Genomic DNA, 12,037 nt, shown 5'->3' with positions numbered 1-12,037 from the left:
AATAACTCATATTTTAATAAAGAATTTCACGATTTTAAAGGTGCCTCTTCTGTGTACTTGATGTCGTCGAAAGTAAGTAGAAGAACGTATTAATAATAATAATTAAGTTTATTGTACAACTAACGTCTATTAATATACAAAACTATAATTTTTTGATTACACGTTCGATAACGTGACATTATACATATATAAGTAGATAATATGTAACATTACAAGTAAATATTTTTTTAATATATATAGTTTACATTAAAACAACAAATAATTTACACGTTTCGATGCGTCGTCTCTGTCGATCTCTCTCGGCGTAGCACCTAGTGATGTTAAAAATACATGTATTTTCTGAGAGAGATCGGCTTGGCGATTCAAAAAAAAAAAAAAGAAAGATTGTCAGTGAAGATGAGTCTACAGGATAGCTCAAAGAACATGCTTGTCACTGTAAAAATATTCGTTCGTTCATGACCTTAATCAACGGCCTCGCGTGTACAAAAGGGCGCGGTTTGCACTGTCCTGGGTCGATTGTGCTGTGCGTGTTTCTCACCATTACAAAATACAATTACATTTGTATCCCATTATAAAGGCTTTAGCGGATAAAAACACTTCTGCATCATGTACAAGTCGTGTATCGCTTTACACATATTGTCTTCGCAGGTGCATGATTAATCACCCTCGAAAGATTGCATGTTGAATGAACGATAAATTCGCTAAGAACGAGTTATTTCCTAAGGTGAGATAAAAAGTTCGCACCCCTTTACGAGCGGGACAGGCAGTTGTATACAGGCGATACAATTTCCTATTTACAAAATACAATATAAGATCGTCTATAGAATTAAGTATTTTTACAAAATTGTCAACCAACGCGTGGTGCTGCTTTTTCAGATCAAGGCAAAGTACACTTTTCATCTATATTTTTCCTCATAGATGCATCACGGTTTCTTAAACCCATCCCCCCGTAAGTTTATGGAACATCTCTTCGTTCAACGTTTGATTCGCCTCCTTCGATCGCATCGACAGGAATATGTAACCTCCTATGAACTCGTGTACGACCTTACAGTCCGCTGATTGACACTCGAAGATAATGTTTTCTTCCTCGAACTGAACCATCATGTGCTTCACCTCCCAGTTAACGTTCCATGCCTGTACAAACGAAAAGCGTCGATTCAACGAACAGTTTTTATTTCCAAATTTAAGTCCAAACACGTTTAATTCATCTCCTTACCTTCATCGTGTTGTATCTCCAAGTTTTCAAATGATCGCCACTGTGAAGTTCCATTCGCATCAGCCTATTATTAGCGATGCCCAACAATTCATCTTTACTTTTTCCAGTGAATCTGACCACGAATAACGAAATCCCGTACTCGGGCAAAGATTGCCAAGCTTTTATGTAACTCAATTTAGCCTCGACCAACGGTAGATCCTTGACGTTCGTGTGTGCCTCCAGGATCCTCTGAACCAACTGCATCGAAAGGAAGAAATTTAGCCATATAGGATGAAGAACACCTCGAGTCAATTATAGAATTACAGCTGGACTCACATACCTTTCCTTTGAACTTCTTCACGAATCTAGGGGCGACATAGTCATCCGGTACGATGTCGAGAGAATTTGGACTGATCGCTGGTGCAGGTGCAGGCCTCTGCAATTGCAAGAAAGCTGTGATGCTGTTTACTTCGCTCTCGTACGATGCATCTGCAAGGGACCGTCCTTTGGCCGCTAATCTACAGGCTGCCATCCATTTGGCGTATTGTTGTTCCTGCAACGTACACCAACGATGTAAGACCATTATGAAACAGGCGCTAATTGCTGGTCGCGATGGAAGTATCAGATGAGAAGGTCGTGGTGGGACGGGTGGGTGAAGCCGGGTGCACTCACGTTGTCGCATCTGATCCACATCTCGGTCATGCCCTCGGCACTGGGCACCTCAAGTCTGATCCCGTAGCGGCCTTGCGATAGATGGACATCAGGCGTGACCTCGCAACCACGCAGATTGATCACGTAGGCAGGTGACTCGCTGCTGTTCGTCTCCTCCCGGCTCTTGTACAGCCTCAGGTGAAGGTCCCTGCACGTGACCCAGTAGCGTTTGAACGCCTTCAGGGTGAAACGCTTCGGCTTCAAGAAGCGCAGGTAGTCGCACAGTTCCGGCACCTGAGTGATATCGCTGGGACCGTTGCTAATGTTGCTGCCTTCCAGGGTCACCTGGAGATCCGTCAAGGCTGCGTCAATGTCATCCTCGACGGGTGAGGAGGCGCCGTTGCTGTCGTAACTCGGCTGCGGCACGCTAGCCTGAAGATTCACCTGCACCTGCAATCATACGCGGGCCGTTGACGTCATCTGTCCACGCGATACCTCCGCTCCTTTTATCGATACGCGTGTGCGGCGATCGTGAAATCGATGGGCGTGCCGGGAAAGAAACAAACACGGATCGGTCGATCGACTTAAGGAAACGAGGATCGAGGGATTCGCGCGATCGCGACGACTGGTCGGATGCCTTTAATTGGACGCAATCAGCTAAGTGGAGGTAAAAATTTTTCTCCTTGCAACGGCCCGTTTCATTTCTATCTTTAGACGCTTCGATCATCTCGATATTTTTCAATTTCAGAAACCAGTCCTCCCTGCGTCGCGTAGCGTCGCGATCTCCCGTGTCATCACCAGCTATTTCCGTCTGCCGCTTACCGAGACTCATACCCCGCGTATATATAGATCGATCCGGTCCACCAGCGCCGGATGTTTGGATCGTGAAAACGTTACCGCGTAAACGATTGCGCAGCTGGCCCGTCTCGCCCCGCGAATCACCGGTGATGCGGGACGCGTCTGGACGAAGCGGTAAGATTTCTACCCTTTCAAATGTTTCACTCCACCCGCTACCCTTCCTTCGCTTACAGAGTTAATCCATACCTGAAGAGCGGCAAACATCAGCATCTCCTCCTCGGTGCAGTCAATCTCTTCAGCCAACAGCTGCCATTTGGCCTGCTCGTAAATCATGTTGATCCTGACGGCGTCGGTTTTCGGGTTCAGGTCGTAGAACGAGTAGAACTTGAACTTCAACCGTAGGGTGTCGAATTCGCGGATCCCCTGTTCCATGATCGACAGGGAGGAATCGAGCCAGGCCACGTTCATCCTGGCTCGTTCGACGAGATTTTTCGGCCTTATCAATTTAGCCCGTACCTCCGGTGATACCGTGTTCGGACTTTGGGCCAAGGACTCTGACAGTCCTCCGTTCAACGCCTCCAGACTCATGGTACTGTTGTTCGCATTGAAAGAGCCGGTGCTACCAAAACCAGACGAATTGTTGTTCCTCTTCCAGGTACCGGTTTGCTGGAGAAGAGAGAAGCGTAAGTCAGGTTACTCGACTCGTTGCAACAGCGAGAGCAATAAATACCACCTAATGATTACCAGGGAGGTTGGAAAAACGGGGCCGCTCGCGAGAAGCAAATTAGCTTTCCAAGAGGAACGGCTCTGTAAGCGGTAATGATAGGCCAATATCGATAAATCATAGCCACGGCAACGAGCTCTCGATCGCGAGATTATTTATTACCATAACAGGTCCGATCCGGCTGCTCTGCTATCTCGGATCCTACATAGACCCTTACGTACCCTCGATACACGATCATCGTTCAAAAGGGAATACCTCGAAGAATTTTAACTCGGCAACGCTTAATCCATTTCTTTAGGTATTATTTTTCACCACTCACCGAGACTGGAGAGCTGATCGGCGTGCTGTGATTTCTGTTGTTGGGTGTGACCGGAGCGCACATGAAAGGGCTGCTTTGGTCCAAGCTACCCGTCGATCCCCTGGGACTCTGGCTAACAGGAATGAAGGTATTCGTGTCCGCCGGCACGTTCCAGTGGCCGTTTTTCTGGTGCTCGATCTTCTTCTTCACCGGCAGATCCTTCAGATTGTATTTCAGATGATTCGGCTCGAGGGGCTTGCAGAAAGACAGCTCCTCCGGGTGTCTGATACCTGTACGCGAAGAAATTCACTGTTAATTGGAAAATTTTTAAAGGTGATAAATTAATGTTCAAGAAATTTGCATAGATACGTTAAAGTACTCGTCGATTTCTCCATAATTCCTCGTTTCGTAATTTGTTTGTTCATTTTGCCTTCGATTTATTTGCTAAACGAGGAGCTTACGTTATGATAGCTATTTATGAGCATGACACGATGAGAGCTATCGACGAGGTCATCCGTTTACGACCACGTGGACGAAAAAAAAAACAGAAACAGGAAAGTCGATTTAATAATCGTCGCGTTAACGAGTTACTTCGCGAACAGGCACAACGATCGAATGAATCGATCAATTATTCTTTCCAAGTGTCACATGACAAAGGAAGGAAAACATAGTCCCGGGATACCGATACAATGCCTTCGTTATCGCGGCGAACCACTTCCTTGATTAAAAAGCTTGCCCACCATGCTGTCGCGGTGAAGTTCAGGCACGAAGCCACCCGTGACCTTCGCGTGACTGAGAATTTAACAATTTTATTTCATTACCGGCGCTAATTAGCACCGTCACGCGGCCACGGTGTCGTGCTCGATGGGCAACGTGTGCTTGAATCTCTTTAAAAACCAACGACCTTACACACCGTTTAACGCCAACAAATTTTCACGTCTGCCCGTCGATCCTCTGGTAAACATTTATCTTTTCCATTTGCAATAACGTACTATATTTCCCCGGTGTGACAGGATGTTAATTTCGACTCTACTAAATATAAAACTGACTTGCCTAATTCTTTGCAGAGATTGATCACGGCGTTGAACGTTTTCACGGAGAAGTCGACCTTGCAGTCGAGGCAACGCATATCCGGCAGCTGTACCCTCAGGGTTTTGTGCATTGGCGTGAAGTGAAGAAGAGCATCCGCGGCCACGCCGTACTGATCGAGCGTGCTTCTCGTTCTGGTAAGCCAGTGATTCCTGTCGGGCCACCATAACGCGTGGTCCGACCAGTCCATGGCGATGTCTGTGGAAAAACAACGATAGAAATTTGTTAAACGATATTATTACAGAATATAACGATAAGTTCCTGAAATATTTATACGCAATTGTAGGGTATCACGAAGACGGACACGGTCGATTGGTCGGTGTTCGGAGGGGGTCGATTGTTTAATGCTCCTTAAAGGGAGGACGTCAATTGATCAATGAAGATCCAACACGGTGGTAATAGACGCGCGTGTTTATTGCCTTCATCGTCGGCCCCTTTGTACAGTTTCGCGATTCCGGAAATAGAAAACATCCCTAATTCGTTGGGGGGAGAGATTGCACGAGGGTGCAACGGACGTTGACGTCGCGATAAACACCCACCGTACATTGATCTGTCCGAAAGGACGATAAAGACCCTTGTAAATGGTGCCATTATAACTGGCTCGTGAAAGTCAGATCCTATTAAAATTCTACGTATCCTAAAGTAAACGATATTACTCGACACTTGAACCAGCGTAGACTAGTTAGCCCTCTTAAGAGTTCCCATAATAAACTTTCCTCTTTTAATAAAACTTCCAGTATTAAATGTTTATTTTTAGACTCGAAATTATTACGAAGCTCATGCTCGTTTCTCTTCTAGACCCATCCCGCGTAATAACTCCGTAGATTTAATTTCACTTGCGGTCGCGAATGTACGACTTCCCAAGTCTCTGACCGCAGCCTTAAACCCTGATCCTCGTTAGAGTCCAACGCACACGGTCTAAGCTCGAAAAGGCGTAAGAACTTTCAATGTTTTTCTTTCCTCGATGCACCGGACCCCGCGTGCATCCGGCACACGTGCGTCACAATTCCATGACGTTTCCTATCTGACATGATTTACGCAGCCAGTGGTTTTAACGACCACGTGGTTGCCCGGGGTTCTGTTTATATTGTTGCCTTAACAAATTATGTCCATGGCTATCAAATTTCTAAGGTTTGGACCATTTTTTCCTCTGTCACAAAATGTTCCAAGTTTTGGACTTTCCACGTTGCGCTATTACTCCTCCTGCAACATCGACGACCCCTTTAATTGGCGAGAGTCAAGGTATCCCAGTAGCGATACGCTAATTACACGTGGGAGTCTCCCTCGAAGTAACCGAGAGAAAAAAAATTCTCAAGGGTTGGAACGTCTTCAAAAGACTTCCTCGAACGTTTGTTTCCAGCAGAACAGTAGCTCGCGACCGTTCGAGCACGCTCTTCTTTTCTCTCCCCCTTCCTACTCTTTCCTTTCGATTCTCGGTCGCGTGTATGTAAATGCATCCTCTTTCTTCCTCCTTTCCCGCAAGAAAGTAGGCGTCCCTTGTAAGAAGGTTACAATGAGCCTTTCAGAATAGTCCATGCACATACGCAAAGATGCGTCCCGGACTTGGCACCCTCCCCCTTTCTTTGTGTCCATTCTTTCGCACGAGCGACCGACCCGCTCCTGAGTGGCTGTCGGGAGACAACCCCTTGTGTGCGAAGACGACGACGACAAGGGTGTCGGCTGGCTCCAAGGGTTTCATCCCTCGCCGCCTCTCGAAACCAGGGAAAAACCAAGCTGGTTTTCTCGTATACACGGGACACACACGTGCACCGGTCGCGACTCAACTCGGAAAAGGAATTTTCACAGCTGTCCCGTGCCGACCGCTCCGTATCCGCTCGATTTAACGACCAGGACCTACCCCCGAAATCGCTGCCGACGAAAATCTGAACCGCGTTGTTTCGCTCGGCTATTAGGAAGACCACATGGCGAACGCGACGAACCGTGACGAATCGTTCGAGGGTGTGAATAGGATTGCGGTTAATTAATTCCGTTTAGGAATTCGTATCACGCGACGAAGATTCTCCTGTTCCTCGCCAAGTCCAACGGCTACCGGTCTTCTTTCTATGCGACAAACTTAACGCGAGGCACGCGACGAATTCGAAAGGACGTCGCGATGTACCGTTAATGGGACAAATGATTTTTCTCACTAATGACCCGTTGCGCCGCACGGTTTTTACGCACCGTTACGTAGCATCGGTCGTCGAATCCGCTTCCGTGCGAACGCGAACTCAGAAACATAACCGACGAGAAGCGAATGCACGATTCTGCAGCTGCGTTCTATAAATATTTCGCGAATTTTCGGAGCCCTCCTCTCGTTGCTCTCCTATCGAGAACCCACGGGACCTTCGGCGCCACCCACGCGATCTTCATCGGTTTATTTTCCAACGACCGTTCCCGTTGCGACCGAGCAAAGAGGAGGCATCGCGATCATCCTTGCAAGCGGAATGCAACTTGCAACGATGTTACAATGTGAGAGATACAGCTACCTATCACGCGTTCGGTATGCATTGTATCTCGTTACAAGATATTAAACAGCGGCTGTCCTCGAATGAAATATTCAATTAGACGCTCGTAAGTACACGGTTTGCGTCGCATGCGATGCAAATCCGCCCCTGAGCCTTTTATGCAAATGGTGATGTTCGTTAGGTGACCCCGTTCGCAAGGGTTCAGGGGAAGGCCGATGGAGGAACAATCTATTGTTGCTGATCTTTGACCAGCTTTTTCTTTGCACGTTGAATTTTTATGTCACCGATCGCGCACACAATAGAGAGGATTGCATATTCAATAATATCTTTGGAAATTAGAATTTTTTTTTATTTTATAAGCCTTATAAAGTTATGCCTACGTTTATGGCACGGATGACATTTAGAAACGAACTGCTCCTCTTAGGAAGTTCAGCCACGAAAGTGCAACGAACGGTGCAAAGACCCAGCGATGCACTCTGCCAAATACCACGCTAAGAAGCGAGGCGTATGCTCTTTTAAAAGGTCTACTAAAATCTCATGAAAACTACTAAGAGGAACATGGATTAGAATCGCGGATACGAGACAAGAAAATGTTCTCTGCATAACAAGGAGGAACCGTGTACCGGTAGAAGTAGCACGGTGACACAATAACGAGAAAAACGACGTCTCCTCCAGGTTGTTTTATTACTCGTGTTAACGACCGGAAACACGCTTTCGCAATCTATCACGCGAAAATGATGATTCGTTTCCTTCGAGAAATCTTGTTGGATAAATTTACTGAGAAATGGTACACGTCGAGTGGAAAATCAATTGAAGAAAATCTCTGTAAAGTAGTTCCAGCTTGATTGACCGTTTCGTGAAATGTAAATGACGAAGGGGGTCGCGTCGAGACCGTACGGTCACGGTTTTTTCAGTAAAAGGATTCCCCGCAGCGTCGTTCCCCGCTAAAGCCTCGATGCAGGGTGATAAATTTTCGGCTAAGAAGCGGCCTTAATGAGCCTGCCTCCGTTAGAGTGGCAATTTACTCGAGGCTGGTGTTCAATTGATTCCATTCGGAGAGAAAAAAAGGTATTCGTCGAGAATGGCACAGGTGCCGCGTGCAATATCAATGCGATCCACGCCTAATTATTCAAATTGCCCGCCGCTTTATAGAATTCTTAATCAGCCCTCCTTCGACCGTCTACCTTCTCCGCCCTTCCCCGTTTTGTCGGCCTCCTTTACAACGCCGTAAATTAATTTTTGCCCCAATGAAATCTTCGAGACTTTTATGGTCTGACTGGTGGAATTGCTCGTTCCGTTGGAATCATTCCGCGTCGAGACGAAGTCGAGCACCGAACACGCGTGTTCCTTTGGAATTCTTCCGCTATGTTGCCTCTCGATTTACGCTACGCGAGTATTTACACGAGTCTCCAGACGTTCGTTTCACTAAAATAGATCCGTTCCTCTGACACGGAAAGTCAGCGACACGGTTTACCCGTTCCGTCATCGACGACTTTCTTCGCGATTACACTTTAACACGCTGCTATAACTCAACGAAAACATTGTTACCACGAGGAAACATGCGTAGTGGACGTCGCTTTTATTTCTTCCTCGAAAATGGTATAAATAGCGACTCGGTTGCAAATATCGCGGACGTCGGCTTCGCGATTCCCGAAAGAACAGGGAGAGACGAGACGAAAATCACGCAAATTTTCCTTCTATCTTTGTTTATTCACAATTTAATACAATATTAACACTTTGTCAAGTTACAAGAGGTCAATACGAATTGGTTTGGTCAACTGCTGACAGTGTTCTTCGTGCCGAGGATCGACGGTCGGTCGTTGGCGGACAGGCTTTCGGCTTGATATGCAACGAGCGACGATAATGAGCCTTGTACGAGCGTGCTCGGTCGCGTGTATGCACATCTGCATCCCGTACGTACACAATTTGATGCAACAATCGTTTCGTCGCAGGTATTCGATGCGCCGTGTACGCCGCGAGAATCGTAAACTCGGCCCAGTTTCATCGTTACACTTTCATCGTTCCGTTAGTAAAAAAGAATATTTCAATTGTAACGTATCAAGAAAATAACGCCGCAAGTGTAATATGTAATTTTTCGAAAAGGGTTGAAAGTTCTCTGCTTTTCAACCCGTCCACTGCGACCATAGACCCGTTTTATCGCGTTCAATGTTTTCTTTATAAATACTAGAGCTCCTTAAGCGGGCAGGATTATCTCGTCGAGTCTAATATACGCGTAAATATTGAAAAGCACCATAGAGAGCACGTGCAGCCTGTGTAAACGGGGATACGCGAAGGAAGGAACGCTTTAGAAACGTAGCTGCTCATAGCGTTTACCAGCGGGGGTAAGAGCGCTTAATAAGGGGACAAAAGCGGAGGCGCACGTGGCTACACATAACACCCCGTTTCACGGAACAAACGATCGACGACGGAAGTCGCGAATATAATATTATGATGTAATAATGGGAACGCAACGAACACCGACGGTGACAATGCCGCGAGTACCGGCCGCAAGCACCCCTTTCGTTCCACGAGTTTGCAACGCGAAAAACCGAGGGGTTTCGGGGAACGCAGGGCACGCAGTCACCCCTGTGCGGTTCGCAATTGTGCGAAGAAATGTGGGCCATTGAGAGGGAAGAAAGAGAGGCCCAGAAGGACGCTACCCGACTCTGTCAACAAGGATGAACATTGGGGTGCGTTTCAGGATTGGGGTGGATTCAGCTTTTGCTGCAGCGTGTTTCAACGATTGTACGACGAAACGCTTGCCTATGTTTGCGTGTCACATTCTCTACGGTAGATATGTATTTAGGTTACAAGGGCAAAACGATAAGGTATCTCGATTATCCGTTTAAGCTTATTACGTGTCTGGACTGTAGATAATTGTATAAATTTAAATGTCGAATGAGATGATTTAGATGACGATTTACAAAGGCAAGGAGCGTATAGAATAGATTGAATTTTCAATTTTGCAAACGATCAATCAGCTTTTATTAATTAGCATTCACGAGTCGTTTTAAATCCGTGTCTGAAAAGAACGCGCAAACATAGAATCGTCGAACAAACCCTCGCGGTTCTTAGCGTCTACTTTTCCCCGGTTTCTCCCTCTGTTTGGCGAACTGAAGCATCGTCGAGTCACCCCCGAGCGATGCAGAAAGAGGAGGATGCGAAAACTGCAGGGACCAGGCGAGCCAGAAGAAAGTCCCTCCTGGTACCGACGCCGACGCCCCTTTGATTTCTCGGCCGATTAATCGCGGCGCCGCTTCTTCTGTCGACGAATCTCGAGACGGAATGCCGTGAAATGAAAGCGTAGGGACCGTGAAACACGGCTCACGAGGGATGCCAGCTCGCCTCCCTGTGGATCCGGTTAACGAGGACCGCCCTCGTCTACGATTTTATCAGGCGGTAACTGAAACTTGCTCTCGCAGACCCGATGCAATTAAATTCAGCCGCGTTCCTCTATATAGGGTGTCAAAAATATCCAACGACTTTCCAAGAAAATGGAAAATTTGCAAAATTTTCAATGACTTGGCGAAAAGCAAAGGCAAATCGATCGCGAACCGAGTATGTTCTAAAGGTTAAGACCGATACATTTATTTCCTTGCACGGTGTCCGGAACGGTTGCGCCCGGAGGTGAGCGATATGCAAATCGACCGGCCCCTCTGGTACCTGTTGCGTTCTATTCAAACCGGGGTACTCGTTCCTTGCTCCCATGCACGCTTCCATTCGACTTTCCCGAACCAAGAACCGATCGAATTCCGATCGGAATAATGACTGGAAGCGAACGCGATGGCGGTTACGCAACCGGCAAGTGCAGTTGTCATGCAGCAACCTTTCGTCACGGTTAATGCACGAGTTGGTTCGCGTCGTCGAGCGTATCCAGCCCTTAATTGTTCTAAAATAAGCACTGACTCAGTCTCGACGCCTTTAACCGTGCTTAATCCGTTTGCGTTCGTTCGTCACGCCGATCCAGAACCGGCGATTCTTAACGCAATTCCAACCCTCCTGACCAATGGAAAGAATCGATGGTAAGAAAAATTGCTGTACATCGAATGACCGATTTCGAAACGTAGAAAGTCTGACGCGAATCGATGACACAATAGTTAAGAAATTTTTATTAACGCGGACCCAATTAGAGGAGCAACGAGTTTCAAGTATCAAAAAGCGTGTCGCTGGAACGGTTACATAATAATTATGAGACACGATCACATGGGTCAATTTCGTTGTTTGTTAGCGGCGCAATAAGAAAGGCGAACGTACGAAACAAACGAATTAGCCTTCATTGCCCCACGCAAAAAAGCAGCACGTTTACCGCGGCTTCCATCTTACTGCACCGTGGATTCCTTTTACCCACGGTCCGAGGAACGCGCAGCGTAACGAGGCTCGTTTTAAAACGTTTACTTTATTATCAGCGATGCTTCTTCTCACGGATCATCTAACTGTTTCACCCGGAGCCGTGTAAAACGGTGGAACGGCCGTTCGATGACCTCCACCTTGCTCGTTGAATGCGTAATACCTGATTGTCTCGCGATTACCGACCGAAAGGTGAACGTACCCTTATCTTTTCTCACGAGATACAGCTTTACAATCGTATCGATCATTTTTTCTCGCACGACGAAACTCTCCGCTATTATCTAAGATCGATGAGCTCGAATTGCGTTTTACGAGGAGGATCGCAAGAACGACTAAATAAAGCCGAGCTTTAAATAACCCAACGCGATCATGGTTTATCTGACGGTTGTGGGGGCGTGTACGCGGTCTTGTAATTACGCAGGCGACGCGCGTAGATGAGTATCGTCTATCATTGCCACTCGTGTGCCCTC

At 46.9% G+C, this 12,037-nt stretch overlaps 1 protein-coding gene across 1 annotated transcript in view; it reads right to left on the bottom strand.

Annotated features, from left to right (window-relative positions):
• Nucleotides 1-89: 89 nt before the first annotated feature.
• LOC114877304 (unc-112-related protein) overlaps nt 90-12,037 on the bottom strand; it is a 31,795-nt gene continuing 19,847 nt past the window's right edge. The window contains exons 2-8 of the mRNA XM_029189700.2: nt 4,720-4,953; nt 3,688-3,956; nt 2,891-3,310; nt 1,868-2,296; nt 1,536-1,748; nt 1,217-1,453; nt 90-1,134 (exon numbers count right to left, since the gene is read on the bottom strand). Of these exons, the coding sequence (XP_029045533.1) occupies nt 934-1,134; nt 1,217-1,453; nt 1,536-1,748; nt 1,868-2,296; nt 2,891-3,310; nt 3,688-3,956; nt 4,720-4,953 (2,003 nt within the window). The 3' untranslated portion in view covers nt 90-933. The remainder of the gene's footprint in view (nt 1,135-1,216; nt 1,454-1,535; nt 1,749-1,867; nt 2,297-2,890; nt 3,311-3,687; nt 3,957-4,719; nt 4,954-12,037) is intronic.

This window comes from Osmia bicornis, chromosome 15, assembly GCF_907164935.1.
Source record: "Osmia bicornis bicornis chromosome 15, iOsmBic2.1, whole genome shotgun sequence".
NCBI classification, from domain to species: domain Eukaryota; kingdom Metazoa; phylum Arthropoda; class Insecta; order Hymenoptera; family Megachilidae; genus Osmia; species Osmia bicornis.
The sequence above is the reverse complement of the archived record's forward strand: the minus strand, read 5'-3'. Positions and strand labels throughout refer to the sequence as shown.